Here is a 27,916-nt window from a genome sequence, read left to right as displayed (position 1 = left end):
GGGTTTCCTCCATGAGTCGCTGCATATCTGTGATCTGTGCCTGATTCCGGGCAAGTTCCCTCAGAATTACCCCAAGTTCGGCGCCCATCGGTTCCTGTTCGTCAGCCATTTGATCAACAGAATGCATCCTTCTCCTCTTCCGGCTATAAACTCTCGTTCACCATCTACAGGTTGGCAAGATCAAAGAGCTCTGATACCACTATAATGTTCCTATGTCTCTTTGTATTCGAAAATGTGGGAATTCCATGGAAGATCACCTGAATATGGATGTTAGGCGCACATGAGGGCAGAAGACTGGCCATACGGTTGATGGTAGATGGCGTATGGTACGTTTTGAGCCATACAGAGCAATCCTCAACAAGTCTGTATGGTGGAGATTAATGTACAATTGTGTTTGAAGAAGGCATACGGTTAATGACTCAGTAGCCATACGGTGAAGGAAGGTAGGTCCGTACGGTGGCAACACAATTGCCGTACGGTGATGGTGGCAATCCGTATGGTATCCTAGCAGATTGTACATTCTTGGTATGAGCTGGGCGTACGATTAGCAGTCCGTATGAGGTGTGTTTCAGGAGCAAGGTAAGCCATACGATTAGAGTAGGAAGCCGTACGGTGACTTAATTGGGAATTCAGAGACGTACGGATGGATGGAAGATGAGGGAAGTTTGGACGGATGGAGAGTGGAGCAGAACAGAATCACACACAGTGATAGGAACACAATGTTGCATGTACATACATAGAATATTGATTAAGCTACACAATAGGAAAGAGAGTCAAATGCGAATATTGATTACCACCAGAAGATAATACTCCGATTTGCCAGATACATAGAGATGAACACCAATGGAATAGGGTGAGGGCCAAGTCCCACCGAAACCATGCTAGCCAAATAGGGAAGGTCTTTCACTTCTGAAATGGCGAACAATAGCTGAACTCCATCAAGAATCCGTAGTATAGAGAGATATAATCCAAAAACATGCCTACAGACTTCTACAAGCCATGCTTAAATACCTATCCAGAAAAGCTTTCCGAGGGTGTACAAGGTTAGCCGAAAGTGACACAAACTACAAAAACAAAACAAAATAAAATGGGTTTGAGATAAAATAAATCAATCGGCCTGTTACAAAGATTAAATCATTTATTTTATAACGGGACATTACATAGAGAAGCCACAAATCTTAAAAGAGGAGGTGGTTAATAGTGAACACTATACATCATGACAAAATCTTGCTCATTCAAAAGACTAATAACAGAAGTATGTATATGTATGTGCAGCCATTATTGAAAATATAAAAGAGCAGAGATATCATTGTGATATCAATCAAATGAATATAAAAGCTATGATCATGCCTATAGCTTCAACCTTAATTACAATGCATGATGCCATTATTTCCAGAATTTAAAGGACATAAAGGCTACAGTTTGTTCATTTCCAAGAAACTATTACTAAGAAATTCAGATCAAGTACATTTTCACTTTTGGAGCAGCAAATGAAGCATATTTTCTTGACACTACAATGGATACATAAGACAACAAAAAAGGAACAAGGTATGCAACAGTTTTTTAAGAGCATCTTTCTATTATCACAAAGAGTCCATAAGGAGAAAAGGGTAGAAAGAATGCAGTAAAAGAAGCACTTATCCTCAATGGTATAATGAACAAAAATAATTCCATGTCTAAAATGCTAAAAGTAAATCAAGGATAGCATAGTTAGAAAAGTCGCTATTATTTTCTTTTGACACATGCATAGAGCAATTGTATCAAGGATCAGTTATAGACACATTAAGAGTACGTACTAAGCAAAGTTGCCAAAACTACAGATATTTTTTAATGTGTCAAATGACTTAGCCTAAAGAGCATATATACACCAGGTCAGAAAAGTCAAATGCAGACAATTTTATAAAATATGTTACAAAAGCATTAAAAAGCTATAGAGGACTGAAAATTTCAGAATGATAGCAGTTTTACAAACCAAATTAATGAGACTCGGACCCCACTCTGACTTGGCAAGGGCAATTCGGCTCGTGACTCGGCTCAAACTTGATAGTGACTCGATGAGTTAGGGTATATTAATAGAAATACCTTAGAGAAATATAAAATGTTTGATGACTTGGCAGGTTAGGGTCATGGGTCATTTTGACTCGGTAGGGGTAACTTGACTCGCTGACCTAGGTGACTCGTGGCAAGTCTCGTTACTATGTTACAAACAAAGGATTGTTTTCTATTGTTGTTTAAACCCTCAAGGGACTGTCACAACTTGAACAAATGCAGGTTTGTAGAGCTTTCTTGTATTTTCAAGGCTTAATTCTCTATAAAAAACACATCAATAAATTAGGAATGTGCATGAACCAATGGTATTTTCAGATTTTGTTTGCATTTAAGAAGCTTGAAGATTGAAAGTTTGAGTCCTGATTACAAGTTTTTCGTGTGAATCGCCTGAATCGCCTGAATCGGCGATTCATGGCAAAAATCGCCAAAATCGCCATCGTGAATCTCCAGAAATCGGCCGCGGCAGCAAGGATAGAAAGTTCAATTTTAAAAAAAAAACACATCTTTTATTTGCTTTCTAAGTTGACTTTCCTCTTTGTTATAACCCTAAAGAGCCTTCTATTTGCTTCGTATGAGTAGAAGAGAGGAAGAGTGAGAGAGAAGAAGAGAAAAGAGAATCCATAGGTTTCCAACCGGCAAGAAGGAAGAGCACCAAAGAGATCAGAAGTCCATTTGCGGAGGCCATAAATTGCATTGGGAGCATTAAGGAGTCAATATCAACACTCCTCAACTCATTTGCAAGAGGTAAGTGTTGGTTTTTTTTTTGCATGTTAGTGTAGTATGCATTTTTTGTTAAATTTTTTTAGTGTTCAAACTTCATTTGCAAATCTTGAATGTTTTTTATTTTTAGTTTTACTAAATTGCAAACTAGGGTTTGTTGTTTTGTAGTTTTTGTTTATTAGTTGCAAAGTTTGATTTTTTACATGAATTTTTTTATTGCAGCAGCCCTTTGCTTTCATTTTCCAATTTCCACAATGGGTAAAAAAGATGAATGCTGGAAATATAATGAAGAGTTTCCTGGGAGAACCAAATATCAAACAAAATGTATATTTTGCAAAGAAAAAATAAATTCGGGAGGTATCTATAGATTGAAATACCACATTGCTGGCATACCTGGCCATGATGTCACAGTTTGCACTCAACAAACCGCTGAGGCAAAACGCTCTTGTTTAGTGGCATTAGAAAAAATTGAACAAGACAAGTTGACTAAGAAAATGCAACTTGAAGGGTTAAGAGGTATTGGCTCCCGTGCTCCCACATCCGCAACCGCATCTACATCTGCAAGTGCATCTGCATCAGCTTCCGCATCCGTAGGTTGTGTTGGGGAGGGTTCTTCTAGGCCTCCTTTTCATCCTAGTGCTAGTGCTCATGTGAGTGTTAGTGGTAGTCGGTCTCATACTGAGACAGAGTCCACCACCAACCTATTGCGGCCTAGAGTGCGGAAAAGCAGAATGGATAGTTACTTTGTGCCCCGCACTACTCCTGGCTCCCAACCCACGCTTGAGGGCATGGGTTTGAACAAGGAGATTCATGATGCTGCCAGAAAAGAGATTTGCAAATTCTGGTACTTTTGCAACATTCCATTTATTGCAGCCAGGTAATTGATTCTTTTTTCTTTGTTATCTTCAAAGTTAAAGTTAAAAGTAAAAGTAAAACTTTAATTATATCTACTTGTTTTATGATTTTAGTTTTTGACATCTAAATTTCTAATCAATATCATTATCTATTTGTGACAGGACTCCTTATTGGCAGAACATCATAGATGCAGTTGCCATTTGTGGTCCGGGGTTTAAAGCCCCAACTGAGGCTGAGTTGAGTGGATACCTCTTGGAGGAAATGGTTGAGGATATGAGGCATGAGCTTGAGGACAACCGAAAGGAGTGGATCGAAAAGGGTTGCACCATCATGACTGATGGTTGGACAGATAGGAGGGGAAGAACACTCCTCAATTTTCTTGTATCCTGTGGAGGTGATTGATCATTCTACTTTCCTACATACATAATTTTGAATCGTGATTGACTATTTCAAATTTTGATTTGTTGATTGCTAATAGTAATTATAATTCGTTGTTTTGTTACTTGTAGGATATACCATGTTCCTCAAATCCATTGATGCTTCTGCTCATGTAAAAAACGCCACATACTTATGTGAGGTTATTGAGGAAGTTATAGCAGAGGTGGGGGAACAACATGTGGTGCAAGTGGTGACAGATAATGCAGCAAGTTATGTTGCTGCAGGTAAACTTTTAACTTTTTAAGTTTTGAAAATAAATTTATTTGAATTTTGAACTTTTTCTAATTCTAACTTAGAATTTCTAAGTTTCCTAAGTTCTAAGTTCTAACATGTTTGAAATTTGAATTTCTAATTATCTTAAAATTGTTGTAGGCAAACTTTTGATGGAGAGGCACCCCACCATATTTTGGTCCCCTTGTGCAGCACACTGCCTTGACCTCATGTTGGAGGAAATTGGCAAACTTGAGTGGGTCAAGTCATGTGTGGAAAGGGCAAAAAACATATGTAAGTTTATTTATAATCATTCATTTGTCCTTAGCACAATGAGGAAGTACACAGGAGACAAAGAGTTAGCTCGTCCAGGGATCACGAGGTTTGCCTCGAATTTCATCACCTTGCAGTCCTTGTTGACATCAAGGGATGATTTGAGGAGCATGTTTGTTGGGCGGGAGTGGATTTCATCTTCCTATGCTACGACCACTACAGGGATAGATGTGGTGGATTGCATATTTGATGATGATGGTTTTTGGAAACCTGCTAGAGAAATACTTAAGGTAATTTTATTGCAATTTAACATTTAATATTTTACAGTTTACTATGCTAATTGTTTAATGATTTAGTTTTACCTTATATTATTGAATTATTCTATGTTTAAGTTTTGACTCAAATTTTTGTTTTACTTTATATGTAGGCCACTGAGCCTCTTGTATCTCTCCTACGAACTGCTGATGGGGAGAAGCCCTCTATGGGCTACATATATGAGGGCATGGATAGGGCCAAGGAGGCCATTAGAGCTCAGTATGCAGGAGTGCAGGAGAAGTATGCCCCTATTTGGGACATCATTGATAGGAGATGGCAGAATCAGCTCCACAGACCCATCCATGCAGCAGCTTACTTTTTGAATTCGGCATTTCATTTCCGTCCTGACTTCAAGGCGGATGAGGAGGTTCTCACCGGATTATATACAGTGATCCAGAGGTTGAGTACTGATGAGGATAGCAGTGCTGCAATTATTGAGCTTGATAAGTTCAATAATAAAGAAGGGCCACTTTTCTCTAGCAGGGTAGCCATAGATGCTCGGGAAACAATACAGCCAGGTAAAAATTAAATAATATATTCAATGTTCATGAATCTAGATTCTAAACTTAAAGTTGATTATGTAATTTTAGAGTTAACTTGTAATTTGTAATTTTTAAATGAGACTAATTATTTTTATTTTCCCTTATTTCAGATAGATGGTGGCAAATGTTTGGGGCCACAACCCCAAAACTTCAAAAAATTGCCATTCGTATTCTGAGTCAGCCAAGCAGCACTTCTGGATGTGAGCGCAGTTGGTCCATGTTCGAGCACATCCACTCGAAGAGGAGAAACAGGTTGACAGTGCAGAGGTTGAATGATCTTGTCTTCGTTCATTACAACCTTCGTCTTAGGATCAGACAGATTTTGGGCACTGACTCCTCTCCGATCATTCTGGAGGAGATTGATCCAGAATCAGAGTGGCTCACAGAGGTTGTAGATCCAGTCTTCACTGAGGAAGACCGTGCGTGGATTGACCAGGTGGATATAGAGGCTGAGGCAGCTATAGCACGTTCTTCAGGCATTGGTAGACGCACACGTGCACGCACAGACACAGGCCCTAGCGACATTCGTGAGCCCATCTTATATGCGGGAGATATGGCTCGACAGTCCTCTAGGACCTACATTAGACGCCTTGCTACTAGGCAGACTGGATACTCAGAGGCTGAGGCTGAGGCTGTAGCCGAGCTTGAGGATGATGTTGAGGATGATGATGACTATGAGCCTGAGGCTTGAGCTGGAGCCTTGTTTTTATATTTTGTTTACAGATATTGATACTGAATCATTGATAGACATATGTTTCAAAGTTTCAAACTTTCATGGATCTTCATCTTAGATTCTTACATAAATTTATGATTTGATGTCTTATGGATCATCTTACATACATTCTATGATTTAAATCATTATGATCATTTGATTTCTATTTACTTCAGCTAGCCTACAATTTACATTTTAGAATCTTAGATAACATAGTTACGTATGTGATGGATTTTATGTTTCATGTTTATGTATGTTAAGTTTTAACTTCTATTTGATGATGTTAGTGTGCTTAAGTTATATTCAATAAAGGGTGCATGAAATAAGTTTTAAATTGTTAAAATCTTTAAATTTAAAGGGTTTTTTCAAATTTGCCGATTCATCGCCGATTCATTGCCGATTCACGATTCGATTCGGCCTTGCCGATTCCGATCCGATTCCGATTCACGTTTCTATGGTTTCAACAAAGAAAGTTAAAAATATTTTGAAATATGCACAAGGAATGGAATTACATCATTTTCTTTTTTTTTGAAAATCTCAAATGATCAGCTATGGGAAGTGCACATTATATATTTGCTACAGACATGAAAGAAAATGTTTTGTGAATTCATGCAGATCAAGTGTAGCAAAAAATTCATTCAAGCCACTAGATATTTGAAAATATGAAGCTTTTAAAACTTTTTATGAGTAGTGGAACTTGAAATACTAGCCAAAAAATGATGAAATTTGTGTATAAATCTTGTGAAAAAACCTCTAGCCAAAACCTTCTTTGGTGGCATCCTAGGTTGTAGATTGAAAATCTGGATAAAAGAAGGCCAAAATGCTTGCAAATAAACCTATAGATTTCCATCAGAGATTTCCAGAATTTGCTGCATAGACCTTCAAACCCTCATTTTCGTCCTAGGTGGCACGAGCAGTAGACCAAATGGAGAAAAAAATTAAAATAGCTTAAAATGAAAAGAGTATGTTGGATTTGGGGTTTTCATAATCCTATGTTGACTTACTATGAGGCACTTTTTGCCTTTATTTCTTCTAAAAAAATCTTTTCACTAATGCCCCAGTGGTTACAAGCCTAATGATATACTATTTCACTTAGTTTTTGTCATTCTTATAAATGTAAAGAACTATATTATTATTAAAATGATAAATTTTATATCATTTTTTTATAGGTAATGGGCCCAAGCCTTGATTATTTATTATCTGTTTATTATTAGTATTTGTTGAGATTGATTATTATGATTTGTTAAGCTTGAGTAGACTCAAACTCAAGATCTCCCAATTGTAATGCTCACAACTTACTATTGTGTTATAGGCTCTTGCTTTTAATATCATTTTATTAATATAGTTAGAAATCCAAATATGAAATGTAGCCTTTTAAAAAAATGGTAACAAAAAAGATTTTATTTTGCATCATTAATAATATTTTAACAAATTATTATTACATCAATAATATTATCAGGTGATTTAATTTATCGCTTAATAAATATTATTAATACAATAAATATTTATTAAAATAATAAACTGTAAATTACACAATAAATATTGATAATTTAAAAAAGTGTTAAAAGCTTTGATAATTCATTTATTTAATTAATATTTCTGATATTGATTAGATGAATGAATTATAAATCATTTGATATTTGTGACGAAAATTATGATAATTTATTTTTGTAAAAACCGCTACTTGGTTATACTTAAATGTGATGTCCCCATTTTTAGCAGGTTCCTGTAGTTGGTCAGGTCGGTTCACCATCGTGAGTTGACAGTGGGATTTGAGGGTCTCAGTTGTGTGGTTATAGGCTTTCCAGTAGCCTAGGGTGTGTTTTGGCTCTGTTTGAGGGACTTACTATTTATAGTAAGTCAATCTGTTGGTTCCGATGAGCTCAGTTGAGTTAGAAGAGTTGGAGGATGCTCTTAGCTTTTAGTTTGGGCTTCCAATTTGAGCTCCAAGAATCTTGGAGGGAGCATCTATTTATAGTAAGTCACCCCGTCAGGTTTATTCATCATCTTTCATCATCAGGATCACTTTGGTGTTGTCAGATTTTGATTTTGATGCCTATTCAGTTGTTTTCGCAAGATGGGTGAATTATTTTTATTATTCATATAAATATGTTGATGTTTCTATTTTTGATAGTGTTGTTGGTTAGTCACCTCAGTATCATAGCTCGTTGGAACTGGGACTAAAAACTTTAAATCACGGACATAAGAAACAGTGGCCTTATATGTTAGAACTTTAAGTTATGGTGGAAAAGGTCATTTTTTGAGCCAAAAGCAATTAATAAATCAGATTATAATGACACTTTATTATATCTTAATGTTGTGTGTGAGAAACTTCTTAAGTGAAGTTCATTTGAGAAACTTTGTGCCAATTGGAGATTATAAATATGAGCCCATTTGATGAGTAAAGCATCCAATTATTTGATTATCTTATTTTGCTCTTGTTGTCTTTGTGACATTTATTAATCGAAAGTGTGTGCCCTTGCTGAAGTATAAGGTTTTCGGATCTACAGCTGAAGTATTGTAGATTTAATTTTGAGAATCCACAGCCGAGTTATTGTGGACTTTTGAGTCTTATTATCGTCTTCTCTTTCTGTATTAACTGTGACTAAGGAGCATTTATACAATTGAATATTATAATTTCTCTGTTGTTGGATGAGGGTTTAGTCTGCAGATTGGAGTTTGTTTTGGGCAGCATTTGTAAGGGTAGACTGTGAACGCTAGATTGAAATTGGACCAGGCGGCTTTCAGTTTGACTTTGCAATTACATTCCACGGCAAAGACTGGGTTCTTAATTTGTAAAATTCAATTAATATTACATAGTTTGAAAGCAAGCAGGCTGGTTTCAAATTCTGATTTATAATTAGCCAACAATTAAATTTCCTTTTCATTATATAGCTATATGATTTGTTGATGAATGAATTCAGAAGCTGGTGCGAATCCTTTAAGAATTATTTATTATCGTTTGGTGTTTATTTATGCAAAACTTATAAGGCCAAAATTAAATAAATTTGTGATCAATTTTTTGTACATCTTGATATTGTGTTTGAAAATTTAAGACATCATATATTCAGTGGTTATAGGGTTGCTTGCCAAGTGTTTGACAAAATGTCAAACCATTGAAATGTGAAAGAAATTGATGCTTGATTTAGCTATAACCGGTCAGGGTTATTACAGTGGTTTTAGAGCGGTTTCTTGCTAGCCTGCAGGAATTGGGCTCAGTTTTAATTTTGTTGGGTGTTGACTTCAAAGATTTTTAGATTCGATTGCTGGAATGACCAACACTTTAATTTCTCCAGCTATGGACAGATATAAGATTAACAGGTCTAGAGATAGATGGAGCAAGGAGAAAGTTAGTGTAAAAATAAATACTTTGTAGGAGAGTATGGAGAAACTTAAGCTTCATCAACAGAGGCTGACAGAGAGTTTGTTGGATCCAACAACAATTGAGAGGGTAGTGAGGTATATGATTTCTGCCTTTAGAAGGCCGACATCGAGGTTGCAGGGAAGGAAGCTTGAGTTTTTTCCGACAGGTGTCCAGGATGCTGATGTACCTATAGTTAGTACGACACCCACTAGTCCTATCCGTAGTATTGATGATGGACTAGTTTTGCTGGGAGATGTGGATGTGCCCGTGATGGATAGCAGCACTGAGCTTCAACAGGTTGAGCGTCCCAAAGTAGTCGCTATGGATAGTTCAGAGGCAATTTGTGATGTAGTTGTCACTGACTTTTCAAACTCACCGGAGGAGGGAGTTGTTATTGTTGACTTATATGTCAGCTATTGTAGTGTTGTTCCTATACAGGAGACAGTTGCTTCCTTAGTTGGGACCGAGGCAGTATGGAGTCACCCAACTATGATGTTGGTGATATAGGTGTTACAATGAAGTTGGGAGATGTGGATATAGATAGTATGGACACATCCAATGATGATATGAGCTACACTAGGTATGATATCCCTTATCAGATATTGGGTGATGACTTCGAGGAGGTTTTGGATGGGTTCCAGGATCGATGTTTACATAATCTTACGATTGAGGTGGAAGTTGAGACATGTGAGGAGATTGATATTGCGAGGGCTTCCATTTCTTCGGATGAGTTGTGCAAGGATGATGGCACACGTATGAGTGGTTTTGTGGTGGGCAGTTTTGATTCAGTTCCCTATCACAGTTTAGTTAGTGAGACAGAGAGATTGCATAGGAGTCAGTGGTTATAGAGACATCATGTGACCAGTCAGCTGAATGTGAGTGATAGTGACATTTCTTCAGCTCTTGGGCATCATAATGTTGTCCGTCAGATGCTAGCTATATCTGGTTGGGGTGCTCCTATGTATGATGAGCGTGGTGATAGTACTCTTTCTCTAGCAGAGGTTCATGCGCTTCAAGAGGCTGTCAGGATCTTGAAGCATAATTACTTGCAGCTAGTTGCTAACCAGGATTATCTTTTGGAGTGGGGTAACATCTGTCATGTGACATTGTTAGAGAAAGAGGAGGTGGTAGAGCTCACCCAAGAGCTTGAGGTTTCAGGTGATTGTGGACTTTCTTCAGTGTACTCAGTTGGCTTTATAGGAGTCACAGTCATGATTGGATGAGGTGATCGTGGAGTTGGAGCATGTTCGGACCACACTAGCCCCAGATCCAATTTAGTTGCATATCGTGGTTGGTGGTGAGTTGCTTCTACGGTTGGGGATGATGGACATCATGATGTGGCCGACACATCTGTCTAGGATATGGGTGCAATGGGTATGGATGAGATGAGATTATCAAGGGAGTTGGGCTCTCATGTTGATTTGCTTCCTTCTGCTGGAAGCGAATCTATGTCATCATCTCATACAACTGATAGCATTGGATAGTTGGTAGTGCCACATTTTTAGAGGGATCAGCTGTGGGTCGCAAGGGAGCGGGTGGATGCTTCCACATATAATTTCTACTGCACAGAGTCCTTTATGGAGTATCTATTGGAGAGTTCGGATGTGAGGGAGGATTCATACAGATTGTTGGAGGGTACTCTCATCTAAGGTTCTCGTGTTATTCAGAGGTTGGTGGGAAAGATTGTAGAGACTTTGTCTACTATGCTTTTCCACAGGGATTTCGAGTTTGGGTTTGCTGAGAGGGTTGCCCAGGATCCTTCTCGACCAATAGTTCGAAGTCAGAGATTGGAGCCATCTTCTAATTCCCAGTTTGATGATGATGAGCCCTTGACAGAGATTGGGAGTTTTTATTGGCTTTACACTGTGAGTAGTGCTCATCACTTTTCTTTTGACCCTCAAGTCGAGGACTTGGTTTCATGTCGGTGTGGGTTGGTTCTAGTTTCATACCATCCATTACGGGATGGGTTAGCACCATCTTTTGCAGATGGGATTGATAGCTACAAGTTAGACCCTTTGTAGTATCTACACACTCGGGATAGTTTGGCAGAGGTTGGACTTGGTGGTAGTGTTTCAGTTACCTATGGTTGTTACCATCTCCACAATGTAGTTGGGTGTGAGTATCAGTTTGATGGGGACTTAGGTGTGGACAGAGTCGGTATTTTAGTTGGATTGAGTTTCAATGGGTTGTCATCACCATCAGTGTCTATATTCAGTTTCTAGATGACTTTGTCATTCATATCAGTTATCTGGTGCTGATGCTACAAGAGTTCTTTGTACATCGAAGGGATAGTACACAGTGGGATCCAAGGGGATTGTGATGTTCATTTTGTTTCGGGATTGCTTGGGGACAAGCAATCTTAGGGAGGGAGGACTATAATGTCCTCATTTTTAGCAGGTTCTTGCAATTGGCCAGTTTAGTTCATCATTGTGACCCTCGTGAGTTGACAGTGGGATTTGAGGGTCTCAATTGTGTGGTTATAGGCTTTTCAGCAGCCTAGGGTGTGTTTTGGCTCTGTTTGAGGGACATACTATTTATAGTAAGTCAATTTGTTGGTTCCGATGAGCTGAGTTGAGCTAGAGGAGTTGGAGGATGCTCTCAGTTTTTATTTCTAATTTCTAGTTTGAGCTCCAAGAACCTTGGAGGGAGTGTCTGTTTATAGTAAGTCACACCGTTAGGTCCATTCATCATCTTTCATCATCAGGATCACTTTGGTGTTGTCAAATTTTGATTCTGATGCCTCTTTAGTTGTTTTCACAAGATGGGTAAATTATTATTATTATTCATATAAATATGCCGAGGTTGCTATTTTTGATAGTGTTGTTGGTTGGTCACCTCAGTATCATAGCTCTTTGGAACCGGGATAAGAAACTTTAAATCATGGGAACAAGAAACAGTGGCCTTACATGTCAGAACTTAAGTTATGGTGGAAAAGGTCATTTTTGGAGCCAAAAGCAATTAATAAATTGGATTATAATGACACTTTATTATATTTTGATGTTGTGTATGGGAAGCTTCTTAAGCGAAGTTCATTTGGGAAACTTGTGCCATTTGGAGATTATAAATATGAGCCCATTTGATGAGTAAAGCATCCAATTATTTGATTATCTAATTTTGCTCTTGTTGTCTTTGTGACATTTCCGAGTCTGAAGTTTGTGCCCTTACTGAAGTATAAGAGTTTGAGATCTATAGCTTAAGTATTGTAGATTTAATTCTAAGAATCCACAGCTAAGGTATTGTGGAATATTGAGTTTTATTATCGTCTCCTCTTTTTGTATTTAACTGTGGCTGAGGAGCATTTAGGCAATTGAATATTATAATTGCTGTGTTGCTGGACGATGGTTTAGTCTGCAAATTGGAGTTTGTTTTGGGCAGCATTTGTAAGGGTAGATTGTGAATGCTAGATTAAAATTGAACTAGGCAGCTTTCAGTTTGACTTTGCAATTACATTCTATGGCAAAGATCAAGTTCTTAATTTGTAAAATTCAGTTAATATGACATAGTTTGAAAGTAAACAGGTTGGCTTCAAATTCTGATTTATAATCAGCCAACAATTAAATTCCCTTTTCATTATATTGCTATAGGGTTTGTTGATGAATGAATTCAGAGGCTGGTGTGAATGATTTCCAAATTGTTTATTCGTGTTTGTTATTTATTTATGCAAAATGGCCAAAATTAAATAAATTTGTGATCAATTTCTTGTACATCCTGATATTGTGTTTGAAAATTTAAGACATCACATATTCAATGGTAATTGGGTTGCTTGCCAAGTGTTTGACAAAATGTCAAACCATTGAAATGTGAAAGAAATTGATGCTTGATTTAGCTATACCCAGCTAGGGTTATTACATTAAACCACATCAATTTTCTTCGTTAATCAGAGATTTGGCATTTGACAAAACATTTGGCAAACATACTTATAGCCGCTAAAAAAGAACTAGAACATAGATTGCTACTGTATATATTAATACCTTTTGAATCTAAATAAATAAAATGTGCAACGCTAAGGTATTAAGTTCAAGAAATGATAATCTTTATTTGCTCAAAGCCAACTTTGTGTTATTTATACCAGGATCAGCATTAATCAACAAATACATTAATCAACGATAAACAATGTGGAACTTGGCTGTGCGTGAACAGTCTTTCAATACTCAAGGGCATTTTGGAAGTGAATGCAGCGTTCTGTAATGATTTGCAGATCTCAAATAAATACACACCTGTCTCCCACATTATTTGTAGCTCTAGCTCATTAATACTGGTCACACAAATCAGTAGCAGACATGTGATAATGAAGTTTATCCCTAATATACATATGCAGATGACAATCAAAAAATTGCCCAGATTCACATCTTTGAATTATAATGCAGCCTCCAAAATTTGATTATTACTTGTTCTTTGAATATCAGGTAATGATCTCTAGCAACAACTTTGTAGACTTGAACATTGGTGTTCAATTTGCATGCAAATTTCCTTTAAACCAGTCAGTAAGCACAACTCTAATTTTCTCCTTAGTCACAATAGAAAACAATAGGAGAAATGGAAAAGTCATAGTCCAAGAAGCAATTACAATTTACTTTATTTCAGCAACAAATTGCAAGACAAACTCAGAAGGAAACTTAGTATCTCCCAACCATAGTAAATACAACAAGAGATATTAATAATAATTTCAGAATTTTAATCAACAATAACCTCAGCTATGAATTAAAGGCACAACCCAACTTTGAAACCCTTATACTTCAGCAAGGGCCACAAAATATCAGAACTCAGAAAAGCCACAAAGGCAACAAAAGCATATAAATAATTCAAGCATGCCTTTCCCAATGAAATGAGCTCTCATTTATAAACTTTTGTTGGCCAAAGTCCACTTCAGAAATTGTGGAAGTTTCCCATAAGAACTCGACACTTGAAACTTTCCTACACGCTTTTTAGAAATATCTCTTAAAGTCATTATTATATTAATATAAATATTATTTTAATAATGTAAATAATTAATAAATAAGAGCTCATGTAATTATTAAACTTATTCACTGCAGGTGACGACCAATTGCCAAGCCACCCACTGCACTGCCAAGAATAACAATTGCCAAAAATAGACTTACTAAAAATAGTAAGTCCACAACTGGGACCCCAAAAACGCCTATCAGCTCACAAGGGTTGCTATGATGAGCTAACTCCATCAACTGTGTAGACCTGCCAAAAACAGGGACATTACAATTTTTTACATATTAAAAGTCAACTAGGAATATTTTGTAGAGTTATGGCTATGTGTTAAAAGTCATAAAGATAGAGTGGCTAAAGCCGGTAGGAGTTATTGTTGATTTGGAGGCTTTTATGAGCATTTTGATGGATAAGGGTGCATTGATGGAGAGCCTTTATGATGATATTGACGAGCCATGACTTCTGGGTCATTTTTATCCCTTTTCAAAGTCCTTTGAGAGGCTCAAAATAGGCCTAATTTACTACATTCAACCCAAAATTTATTACCTTCATGAATGATGCAGTTGGTTGTGAAAGCGCAAGTATGAGTTGAAGACTCGTTGTAAAAGGTTCTTTGTCCCTTTTGCTTGCTATTTTGCAACTTTTTCTAAGTTCTTGACACAAGCAATGTTTTGTAACCCATTTTTTAGAGATATACAGATTTGTAACACCTTTGCCTTGCTGTTTTGTAATTTTTTGTCAGTTCTTGATAGAGGCAAAGTGTTTTTGTAACCCTTTTTTCAAAGATGCAAATTTGTAACACCTTTTGGTTGTGATGTAAAGCTTATGCCTTCTTATTTCTTATTATTGCGTGCTTATTATTGGTGTGGTTTTTAATGATGTTCTTTGTCCTTGGAGTTGTATTCCATATTGGTGCCTTTATGTAGGGTTACACACTTCTTGGTAGGTTGTGAGTTGTTCTTAATCAGTTTCCAAATTGTGAGGGATTCTTTTTTCCTTTAGGAACTGATATTTTAGCCTTCTTACGAGTTTTGTGTGCAAAGATTGTGTGTTATTGAGTTTTGTAGGGAAGCTTTTTATCACCGGTTCTATTGTGTGTTTCTTAATTGTTAAATCTCAATGATACAACTTGGTGCATTGCCTTTTTGCCTACCCCTTTCCTCTGCAAAGTCTTGGTTTAGGTATGTTTAGGCGAGTATCATAAGAACAAGCTTGGTCTAGAGGTTAGGTTCCACTATCTAAGCAATCAGGGTAAACTTTAAGAAACCCTCCTCTAGAGAAAGGTATAAATTATCGGTGAATCTTACATTATTTTAAAAAACCAAATTATTTTTATCGGTAAATCTCTCAATTTTTTTCATTTTAAATATTATTTACATTGGCAATTATTTTGGAATCATAATTTTTGAGTAGAAAATATTATTTACATTGGCAATTATTTTGGAATCATAGTAATAGGAAGTTCGTTAATTGTCATGGAATATTACAAATCAAAATTGAACATGTTTTATCTCATGGAAATTATGAGGATAATTACATTATATTTTAAATTAATAGTGAAAACTAAATATTGGTAATATATCCCTAAAGTAACTAATAATTATGATAATTGTTGATGAATTAATTTTAATTTTTTCGATAATATATAACATTTAGGTGAATCAAATATAATCATGTATTGAATATTGTGGCAAGTCTTTGAGTTTAATTTTTATAATAAAATAACTTATTCTGTGATTTTAAATATTTTAGAACTGAATTTAATAAAAATGTGGTGATTTAGGTTGCATTAAATCTTAAATTATTAGCCAAATTATTAGAAAAAAATTCTAAAATTCGCAAAATTACGAATATTCACTGCTAAAAAACACCCTACCTAAATCAAGGAAGCTTTCCCATGTTCACTAGTAGTCTTGAGTTTACTCAGCAAGGGTGCACTATTTAGGTGATAACAGTTTTTGATACTCTCGGTGGAACAAGCGACTGATTTTCAGTCCCTTTTTACAATATCTTTGTTGTCATTAGTGTGTACAATAGTATTTCCGACCTAAAAGAGGTTTACAAGTTACATCCTTGTCGACTTTGAGCTTTGAAAAGTGCAAAATGAGTATATTAAAGCATTTGAGAAGAGTGCAAACAAGGAACAACTCTTCACCTTTCAAGTATTTTCAGCTATCTCCACCTTGGAGAAGAGTGAGAGAAAATGAAAAGCCACAACAACCCCTTGTTTATACAAGGAGAGATGAGTCTACCCTTGCTGTAGCAAGAGGCAACACTATTGTACTCATTATGCTACCCCTCATATTGTTGTTCCAATTTTTAGTGCCCTAGGAGGTCAAGCTTTGCACCCTTTGTCACTATAATGGAATCAGCCTTTTGTGTCATTCAACCAAGGCAACCCATTGAATTTGGAGTAGCATGATGCTATTCCCGTCTACATTGAAGAGTTTACCGTATTTTACAGGTGAGGATCAAACCACCCGAATTTGTAATTTCCCAATCTTTTAATAGGCTTTTGTAATTGGCTTGGTCAGTTCACCATCGTGCCCCTCGTGAATTGACAGTGGGATTTGAGGGTCTCAATTGTGGGGTTATAGGCTTTCTAACAAACTATGGTGTGCTTTGGCTTTGTTTGAGGGACTTACTATTTATAGTGAGTCAAACTGTTGGTTCTAATGAGCTCAGTTGAGTTAGAGGAGTTGAGTGATGCTCTCAGTTTTTATGTCAGGCTTCTGGTTTGGGCTCTAAGAATCTTGGAGGGAGCGTCTATTTATAGTAAGTCATCCCGTCAAGTTCATTCATCAGTTTTCTTCATCAGGACCACTCTGGTGTTGTCAGATTTCGATTTTGATGCTTCTTCAGTTGTTTCTGCAAGACGGGTGTATTATTATTATTCATCTAAATATGTTGAGGTTGCTATTTTTATTGGTGTTGTACGTTGGTCACCTTAGTATCATAGCTTGTTGGAACCGGGATGAAAAGTATTAAATCGTGGCCACAAGAAATAGTGGCCTTGTATGTCAGAATATTATGTTATGGTGGAAAGGGGCATTTTTGGAGCCAAAAGCAATTAATAAATTATATTATAATGACACTTTATTATGTTTTAATATTATTTGGAGGAAGCTTCTTAAGTGAAGTTTATTTTGGAAACTTGTGCCATTTGAAGATTATAAATATGAGCCCATTTGATGGGAAAGGCATCCAATTGAATATTATTTTTTCTCTTGTTGTCTTTGTGACACTACTGAAGTTTTGAAATTTTGTACCTTGCTGAAGTATAAGGGTTTGGGATCTACAGATGAAGTATTGTAGATTCAATTTTGAGGATTGCATTTACAATTATGCAGAGGTATGCAATTTTCCATCTCTCCTATTTCTACCTATTGTGTCTAAGGAGATCTTTGCTGCTGAAAATCATTGTTTGATTTTAGAGGAGGTTAATTGGAATTATCAATTCCAACTTGCAGGTGCTATATAGAGCCATGTTTTGGGCATTTAAGATTGTCAATTCACCTAGGAGACGGCGTTTTGGCATTAGAGACTTTTGCAACCTTTCTGAAGGTTGATACACCATTCATTGGAGGTTGTGTGTCAGTCTCCAGGGCCTGGGATTATTATTTTGGAGGCTGCAAATTACAACATGGTCCACATTCTATATTTGGAGGCCTGCGGCTCAAACAAAAGACTTGCAATTTGTTATTTGAGCTAGGGTTTATGTTCATTGGCTGTGATTTTGAGTGAATGCACCTGTAAATCGGATTCCACATTTCTTATACTGGTTATATTTATTTTGTTAGCATTTTTCATTTTGCAAAAAAATTGAATTGAATAAATAAGTATATGCAATCCCAAGTTTGATGATGAATTAGAAATTGTAGTGTCTGCAAATTTCAGTTGTGTCGGAGGTTGTAGCTTTGAATGGTAAAACAATTATCAGCTTAGCATCAATAAATCTGTATTGGTCTTGCATATTCATTGAAGTAAAAGAAACTCAAGTTATACATTCTTTAATTCAAACTGAAAGACAATCAAGGAAATTATTAATAATTTTGCCAATTCAGTTAAGACCCAACTTAGGTTTTTACACAATTGAACACATAAAGGATGTAGAAAATCTTTGTGCCTTGCATTATAATACAGAAGATAATGTTGCAGTAAGGTTGTTAGCTGCATCATTTAAATGAAAAGCTTTGCAATAGTTTAGGAGGCTACTAGTGATTTCTTTCACAGATTAGGACCAACTAGGTACTGAACCTTGCAAGTTTTTGAAGATAAATCAGATCATTTATCTTTGGTGGAGCAGCTTTCCACCATTAAGAGGGTCCCTATGAGCAAATAACGAATTTTAACTTCTGTATCCAGAGGACGTGGGAGAGAATTCCTCAAATGGTAAGACACTCTGCTGACCATGCTTTTTAATATTATTTAAGGGCTTTCAATAGTGACATATCTGTGATGATGCAATCTATGGGAGGTGCTACGCTCCCTAGTGCTTATGACGTAGCTATTAGAGCAGCGAATTAGCTCATACAAGCTGTTCAGATTGCCCCAAGGCCTCCTAAGCCAATTTTTCCAGTACCACCTCACTGATACCTTTTGCAAGCAGTCCTTTTAGTTGTTATCCCAGCCCCACCAACATTTCCATCACCTAATACTCAGACCAATATCCCATACAAATACCCCTCCAACTGAATTTGTGGATTTACAAGAGATTAAGGGTATCTTAAAAAATTTGGTAATAAAATGGTGAATATGAAAAAGCAGCAAAGTTAAGATTATAGACCTTACCAGCCTCTTTATCAACTGCCTTATCAACAAAAATAGAATAATATACCACAATATTAGCCTGATTACTAAGGTCAAGGACAAAATTTTAACACCAGATCATATCAGCATTATAAACCCAATGTTGTCAGCTCTTCAAAAGAGCTTGTGCCCACTCAAAATAATATAGCCCAAGATTATGAATGTTTTTTTCCATGTAATCAGCCACATAATCAGAATGTTTGTACACGTGCTGTTTTCGATGGATTGGAATGGGCAAGAAGAATGAGAATCATTTGTTTGGAAGTCTATGGTGACAGCAAATTAATAGTCAATCAGGTAAGAAACCTTAATATTACAAGGAATGAGTTGCTTAAATCTTATAAGCAGATGGTATTGGAACTTCTTGGTGGTTTTGATTCATTTAATTTGATTTCCATATCCATAAATTAGCATGTAAGGACCAACCCGTCCATAGGAAAGAATAAGAGATTTACCAGAAGAATGATCATAACAATTCAATAGAGAATTCACATCATTATTTTTTGTTTGGTTTAATTATTGATTACGTGACCATCCCCTTCCAATTCGAATATGCAATGGGGGTCCTTTTCAAGGTTTTTGGAACAAGTAGAGGAGAAATATACACGGTGGTCCTCCAAGAAGGTTTGATTTTAGAGGAAGCATGATATGGAGAGGACTTGCCTTCATTAAATGGTTTTTGGCTATGCTGGATGGCATGTAGGCTCCTTATTGAGATGAAGTAGATGATGGTGAAGATTGAATTTACAAATATAAATATAACGAGAAGCTGGATGGTCGGTGTAATAACCCCATTCAAAGATAAATTTCAATTAAGGGACAACTCACTTGAGTCTCTTATACTTACTATGAGTTACCAGCAAAATTCCACTATAAATTCTTGAGTTGATCATATGAAGTCAATAATTAGTCAAATGAATACTTTTAATGGCACTCGCTATCTTTGATTTATACAATGGGTTGTGACTTGATAAGTTGAACATGTAGAAAGATTTATATCTAGTTCAATGTCTACTGTGATCTCTGTTGTACTAGATATGAAAGATTATTATACAATTTAATCCTTCTTAATGGTTGCTGCTTGCAATTATATTATTGTCTTATGTCGATAATGTAAGAGAGTGTATCTTGAATAAGATGAATACAGTGAGTTGCAATATTTTTCATTCATTTTATGTCTTACTTATTCCATTGTTATTTAAAATAAAAAAAATTGTTGATAGGGAATAGGCTGAAGCCTAGATTATTTATTGTTCATTTTTATATTATTGTTAGATTAATTATTATTATGTGTTAATCTTGTAAAGATTCTGCAAATTCTGTATCCTTTGAATCAGACTTTTATTTCAGTCCTTGATTGCTGAGAATGGTCTTCTAATAATCTGAAAATTGAGGAAGTTGACACCTATATTTCTGATCAGAAAATTATATACTTCTGCAATAGATCAGTAGGATGATATTGCTTGAAGAAACTGACCTAATTGTGTAATGTGTGTTTGAACACTGAACTTCTCTATGCCAATGCAAGAAGGAATAATCAACCTTTGATTAAATGGAATTATCTCTGCAATGTAATCGCTGGATATTGATGCTTAGAGGAGCAGACTGAATTGTAACTGTGTGTCCTCAAAACTACACCAATAACCTCCTTAAATATCGATACTAAAGGGTATGTCCCTCAAAGGGACATGTCCCTTTCTAAGTTAACAAATATAACCCATCTAGAAATCAGCGATTAGTAAGGAAAGTTACAACATTTGCTAACTAACAAAGTGAGTTAGATTAGTTAACTATTACCAAACAATTTCTAAGAAGTTGCCGGCTCTCTAGAAGGTTATATATTCAAAGAAACACTAGTGATATTTAAGGTAAGAAGGTCTAGTGCGGTCTGCACTTTCAAATCTATATGTTATTAGGTTAAATGCTTCCTCTTAACCTGATAATTATACAGGGAGATATTATATCTAGCAACATCAATAGAGATGAATAAGAAAGAATTAATACTCTATATCTATCTGAATCTTCTTAGCATTTGGTATCATAGAGCACCTGATACAATGTCATATTACTAAGCCTGTGATATGACAAATCACTGCTACTAGTGATAAGATACAGGATAAATCTAAAGAGTAATTTAATTTCTTCATTTATCCAAGTTGTGACTCATAGAAACTGGTATTTCTATATCACAACAAGATCTTGAGTTTAAGATCTACCAGAATACAGGATAAACTTGGAGAATACTAAAATTCTTCCTTTATCCAAATTGTGACTCATAGGCATAGCAATGTCCACATCACAATTTGATCTAAAACTCAACTAGATCTTATAGTAAAACTCTACTGTTTAGCACATTATCTAAGAGATCGTCATCTCTCATAATGGCTTTTATACAATTGTTCATTATCTCAGAGATCATCACCTCTTAAATAATGAATACTAATGGTGGAGTCCATTATAGTCAATAGCCTGACAAAAATAAAATTATTTTATTAATAATTTAAAGAGTACAAATGGATTACAACTCAACCATACCAAGTCTCCTCCTGAAGTGTTCTATCTTCACTCTAGATAGAGGTTTGGTGAGTATGTCTGTTGTTTGATCTACAGTGCAAATGTATTCTAATTTTACAGAATTCCTATCTACCATATCTCTTACATAATGGTAAAGAATTTCAATATACTTGGACTTATCATGAAAAACTGGATTCACTGAAAGCTTGATGGAACTCTGATTATCACAATGAATAATCATAGGATTCATGGCTTGCCCAAAGAATCCTACAAGTAACTTTCTTAGTTAGACTGCTTCTCGAGAGGCCATCGCTGCTGCAATGTATTTGGCTTCTGTGCAGTTCTGAGCTGCTTAAGACTACTTTCTGCATATCCAAGATATCATCGCTGATCCTAAACTGAAACAGCATCCTGAAGTACTTTTTCTGTCTTTAACACTTCTACCCCAATCTGAATCAGTGAATCCATGTAAGTCTAAGCCAATTTTCTCATATTTGAGTCCAAAATTAAGAGTGCCTTTTAAGTATCTCATAATGTGTTTAACCGCAACTAGGTGAATTTCCTTGGGTTCACACATAAATTGACTTAAGGCATTAACTGCATAGCAAATATTTGCTCTTGTATTTACTAAGTACATAAGGGACCCAATCATCTGTCTGTAGAGAGTAGAATATATGGAAGGTGATTTTGCTGCTGCTTTCTTAAGTTTATGTAGATTAGTCTCCATTGGAGAAGACATAGGTTTGCAATTCCACATTCCAAATCTCTTCAAAATGTCTGATGTATACTTCCCTTGATTAAGTATGATACTATCAGAATTCTATCGTACTTCTAGTCCTAGGAAGTAATGGAGTCCCAAATCTTTCATCTCGAATTCTCTACTAAGATCTTTCTTGCACTGATCTATGAGATGATTATCACTTGTTATTAGTAAATCATCAACATATAGTATCAGAATTACCATATCATCTTTATCTCTTTTATAATATAAATTGGGGTTGGCTTCATTCTTGGAGAATCCTAAGCCGGTGAGATACTTATCAATTCTTTCATTCCAGGCCCTGGGAGCTTGTTTAAGCCCATAGAGAGCTTTCTTGAGCCTACAAACAAAAGCGTTAGGATCATGAGTTTCAAATCCTTCAGGTTGCTATAGATATACTTTTGTAATCTTTCCATTTAGGAATGCTGTTTTTACATCCATCTGATGTACTTTCCATCTTTTCGATGTTGCAATCGCTAAGATTGCTCTTACGGAGGTATATTTGGCAACAGGAGCAAAGGTTTCTTCATAATCAATCCCTCCCTTCTGAGAAAATCCTTTGGCTACAAATCTAGCTTTATACTTTTCCATGCTACCATCAGCAGCATGCTTTATTTTAAATATCCACTTGGAAGAAACAACATATTTTCCTTTAGGTCTTGGAACAATTTCCCAAACATCATTTTTCATAATAGATTGGTATTCTTCTCTCATAGCTTCTTTCCAAGTTTTATGTTTAATAACATCACAGGGATTGGTTGGTTCTGATTTGGATAAGTCACTCATGTTTGTTGTATAATTAGAGAATCTTTTAGGTCTTTTACTTTCTTTGACTGTTCTGGAAGGTGCAACAAAGTCTTCAGCTGCCTTGATTATTTTAATGGCCCAAAGTGGTCTTTTCTTTGAATTTTGATTTTCTTCATGATTCATATTTTGAATTTCATTTTCAATTTCTTCCAAGTTCTCCCTTTGGGACCTAGATTCACCATTTCTTTTAGAACTAGATAAAGGAGAAGGTTCTTTAGAACTTATGACTTATATTGGGTTTAACCTTAGTAAATACTTCTTCAAGAGTTTTATCTCTAAGGTAGGAGTGAGGGCTTCTGTTTTTAATAAATACAACAGTACAAGAGGCTTTTGCCCAAAGATAATATTCCAGATTTTGATAAAAAATCATGGCTCTAGCAGCTTCTATAATTGTCCTATTCTTTCTTTTTGGCTACCCCGTTTTGTTCTAGACTATAAGGAACAATGTACTCCCTTTTAATCCCTAATTCTTTACAAAACCTTTTAAACAAGTCTGAGTTATATTTTCCTCCGTTATCAATTCTAAGGGTTTTAATTTTATGCCCTTAAAAGTTTTCAGTTAATGTTTTGAAATCTTTAAATCTCTGTAGGATTTCTTCTGATTCTTTGCATTTTAAAAAGTAAATCCATGTTTTCCTAGAGAAGTCATCTATGAATAAGATATAATACCAGAATCCTCCAAGAGAAGGAACAAACATAGGTCCAGATAAATCTAAATGAATTAATTCTAGTACATTATTTGTTTTTCTAGTACTATCATGAAAAAGGACTTCTGGTGTTCTTACCTAGAGCACACCTTTTGCAAATATTTGAGTAGTCTTTATTTAGTTTAGGTAATCCAGTAACCATCTTCTCCATAGTTGGTAAAGTTTTGAAATTTAGATGCCCTAAGCTTCTGTGCCATATTTCATTTATGTCTGTAGCTTCATGAACTAAGGCTTGAATAGATCAACAAGATTCTGTGTTCAATTCATACAAATATCCTTTTCTCTGACCAATTAACATTACTTTCTTGATGGAGGAGTTCTTTGCCCAAGTTAATACTTTGCCTCCATGAATGCAACATTATGCCCATCATCTTCAAGTGCTGTAATTGAGATTAGATTTCTTTTAATTCCTAGTACGTAGAGTACACCTTTGAGAAGAAGAGTATTTCCTGATTTTAGTTTCAAGGTGCAATTTCCAATTCCTTCAATGGAGTGTGCTGAATTATCACCAATGGTAACTTCACCGTTAACCTTTTTTGATAAAGAGTTTAGTGTTTCTTTGTATCCCGTTATATGTCTAGAAGACCCACTATCAATTACCCATGCTTTATTTGAAATTTCATTTGATAGTGAGAAGTATAAAACACGGTTCTTAGGATCATAGGTATCTTCTTTCCTAATTCCTAATAACATTTGTACAGTTTGCTTGTTGTTTCGAATTTTTAGGACAATTAGATTTGTAGTGTCCAAATTTTTCACATTTGTAACACTTTATTTTAGATAGATCTTTCTTGGGTTTCCCATTCTTTTGATTTCCCTTTTTCGTTTGAAATGCTTCTTCTTGCCCTTATAGGAGTTTGTATTAAGAACATGAAGTTCTTCATCTTCTGTTTTCGGTTTCCCTCCTTTCTTTAGTTTTTTGGATTCCTCTTGAAGACAATTGTTCTTGAGTCTGTTGAAGTCCGGAAGATTATTTTGGGCGCTTATTCCTTGTGCAAATGTCTCCCATGAATCTGGCAATCCATCTATAGCCATTAGTGTTAATTTTGTGTCACTAATAGTGGTTCCTATACTTGGTAGTTCATCTCTAATGCCGGCAACCCTTAGGAAGTAAGAATTTATGAATTCTCCTTTCTTTATCTAAATGTGATTTAGTTGCCTTTTCAATGCGAGAACCCTAGTTGCATTGTTTACTTCATATGCATTTCGTAATGCATTCATCATATCAAAGGCAGTTTGATGTTTTGTAAGCATAGGTACGATATCATTTTCTATTCCATTTAAAATGATTTGAATGACTTTTCTATTTCCTTTGCTCCTAATAGATTTATGAGGTTCAACTGATGGTTGTTTGGATGCTTTGTCAACGAATTGTCTTACATCATTCTTTTCAATGATTTTGAATTTCCAGGCCTCAAAGTGTTCTTTCCCATCAAACCTGTCTTCAGGTCTGATTGTGTATGCCATTGAAGATAGGAGATAGTTACTAGATATATATGAAGTTTGATAACTGAATTTTGCAGAGCCTAGGTTCGACTACCAGAGCTTTGATACCATGTAAAGATATTGCAAATTCTGTATCCTTTGAATCAGACTTTTATTTCAGTCCTTGATTGCTAAGAATGGTCTTCTAATAATCTGAAAATTGAGGAAGTTGACACCTATATTTCTGATGAGAAAATTATATACTTCTGCAATAGATCAGTAGGATGATATTGCTTGAAGAAACCAACCTAATTGTGTAATGTGTGTTTGAACACTGAACTTCTCTATGCCAATGCGAGAAAGAATAATCAACCTTTGCTTAAATGGGAGTATCTCTGCAATGTATTCGCTGGATATTGATGCTTAGAGTAGCAGACTGAATTGTAACTGTGTCTTCAAAACTACAACAATAACCTCCTTAAATATCGATATTAAAGGGTATGTCCCTCAAAGGGACATGTCCCTTCCTAAGTTAACAAATATAACCCATCTAGAAATCGGCGATTAGTAAGGAAAGTTAGAACATTTGCTAACTAACAAAGTGAGTTAAATTAGTTAACTATTACCAAACAATTTCTAAGAAGTCGCTGGCTCTCCTGGAGGTTATATTATTCAAAGAAACACTTGTGATATTTAAGGTAAGAAGGTCTAGTGACGTCTGCACTTTCAGACCTGTATGTTATCAGGTTAAATACTTAATAAATCTCAAGTATATTTGAAGCCAAGACATCCCTAAGGAGAGGCTCACAATTTACCGATGCAATGTAGGCACTTGCCTCTTACTTATTCCCTTATTGATATATATTTTGTTCTCTTTAAGTTCTCTTCCAAGTATTTTATTTCCCCTCATTTATTTATTTATTAATACTTACCTCATGGAATGAGCCTTAGACATTCCCATCCCCATATAACTCTTATTGTCTCTCTTTTAGATTTGTTTCCTTTCAAAGCTCTTTCATGAATATATAAATTCAGTTCAGTATTAATTTACAGTCACATTGGGACTTTACTGTATTAACACTTCTAATGTTTTACCATACTAACATCTATTGATGCACGGCAGATGCTGGTTCAACCTGGATTCATTTTGACTTAATGCCTCGTGAATGCCAGCTTCAATGATATAGCAAATCCCAACTGAAATTTCTGAGTCATGGATTCTGCTAATAGCATATACTGTAGGAGCCTTCCATCAGAGTATACTTACGGATGCTGACTTTGATGCGTGAATATATATTATAAAGAATATGTCCATTAGATGGAGTCTTCCTATTCATAGATATGAAATTCTACATTCCTTGAACTATAGATATATAGGGATTTATTTGACTCTTTATCTGAGATTTTTTGTAAGGTTTATTCCCTTCTCCCATTTTATCATAATTGTTGTTCCTTAATATCTATGTTTGCTGTATAATATTATCAATGTAATTTCTGCATACCATATATTTATTAGATATCGTATTTTTTTGAGTGATCTCTTTGGTATGATTCTCCGCAGTGCATCTCAATCCCATTCTTATGACTGGTTGACTCCTTTACATGTATGTCATCTCTGTTATTTGCTAATCCTCCTTAGTACTCCCGGTTATCTCCAAGCAGCAGTTTGTGATAGTCTTTTGGAGGTAATGGGTGTATTTATTTAGTATGTGTTGTTCCTCATAGTCTTGGTGCCATTTATGGGATCGCTCCATATATTCTTACTCCCCATGTTGAGTCGCTGTACCATATCTTTCTGCCTAAGGTGTATTCATTCCTTATCTATTATTATGGATTCTCCCCATTAGCCGGTTGGTCCTTTCTGTTATAAGGCCTTCGATATCTCTTGGATAGACCCGACCTTTCATCATTACTTTTGGTTGAATTCATGTTTTATTAATGTTTTCTTAACATTATAGTCGTTAAATATTAAAAAATAAAAATTAATCATTACACTATCTAAATATATTAGTTGTCAATGTTTATTATTTATTACATTTAGATTATGATTATTATATACGCTAATAATAAAAAATGATATATAATATTATTTTACGCATTTATTAATTTTACTCAATATTATATTTTGTTGGGCAATGAAGACTCCTCCAAGGCTGAAGAGGAAGATATAGAAGCCGAACATGAGGAAGGCCAAGAAGATGATGTGGAGGTTGATGGAAGTGTAGAGGCAATGGCCGAAGAGGAAGCAGAGGCTGATGATGTGGAAGAAGAAGAGACAGAGGGCAAAGAGGAAGTGAATGAGGAGCAAGATGTTGACCAAGAGGATGCAAGTGCCCCTTGAATAGAGGATGTGGTGGCTGGCTCTTGTTCTTCATCATACACTGATCAAGAGATAAAATGTTTTATACTTTGGCTGTTCTTTGCAAACAAGGTGTCAAAAATAGTTTATCTGAGAGGAGCATCAGTCCTCCATTTTGG

General features: G+C 35.7%; 2 protein-coding genes across 4 annotated transcripts in view; both read left to right on the top strand.

The window, feature by feature from the left end:
• LOC149552640 (ubiquitin-protein ligase) overlaps positions 1–27,916 on the top strand; it is a 249,298-nt gene that overhangs the window by 113,132 nt on the left and 108,250 nt on the right. The gene's annotated exons all lie outside the window — the stretch shown is intronic.
• On the top strand, positions 268–6,284 carry LOC149552643 (uncharacterized). The gene is made up of 6 exons (XM_089789545.1): positions 268–326; positions 3,786–4,018; positions 4,134–4,286; positions 4,435–4,835; positions 4,973–5,378; positions 5,513–6,284. The coding sequence occupies exons 1-6, from the start codon at positions 268–270 to the stop codon at positions 6,091–6,093; spliced, it is 1,833 nt and encodes a 610-aa protein (XP_089645671.1). The 3' UTR covers positions 6,094–6,284.

Source organism: Cupressus sempervirens, chromosome 6, assembly GCF_028749045.1.
Source record: "Cupressus sempervirens isolate cs-2001-9-10 chromosome 6, ASM2874904v1, whole genome shotgun sequence".
Lineage (NCBI taxonomy): Eukaryota > Viridiplantae > Streptophyta > Pinopsida > Cupressales > Cupressaceae > Cupressus > Cupressus sempervirens.
This window is presented reverse-complemented; position numbering and strand designations above follow the sequence as displayed.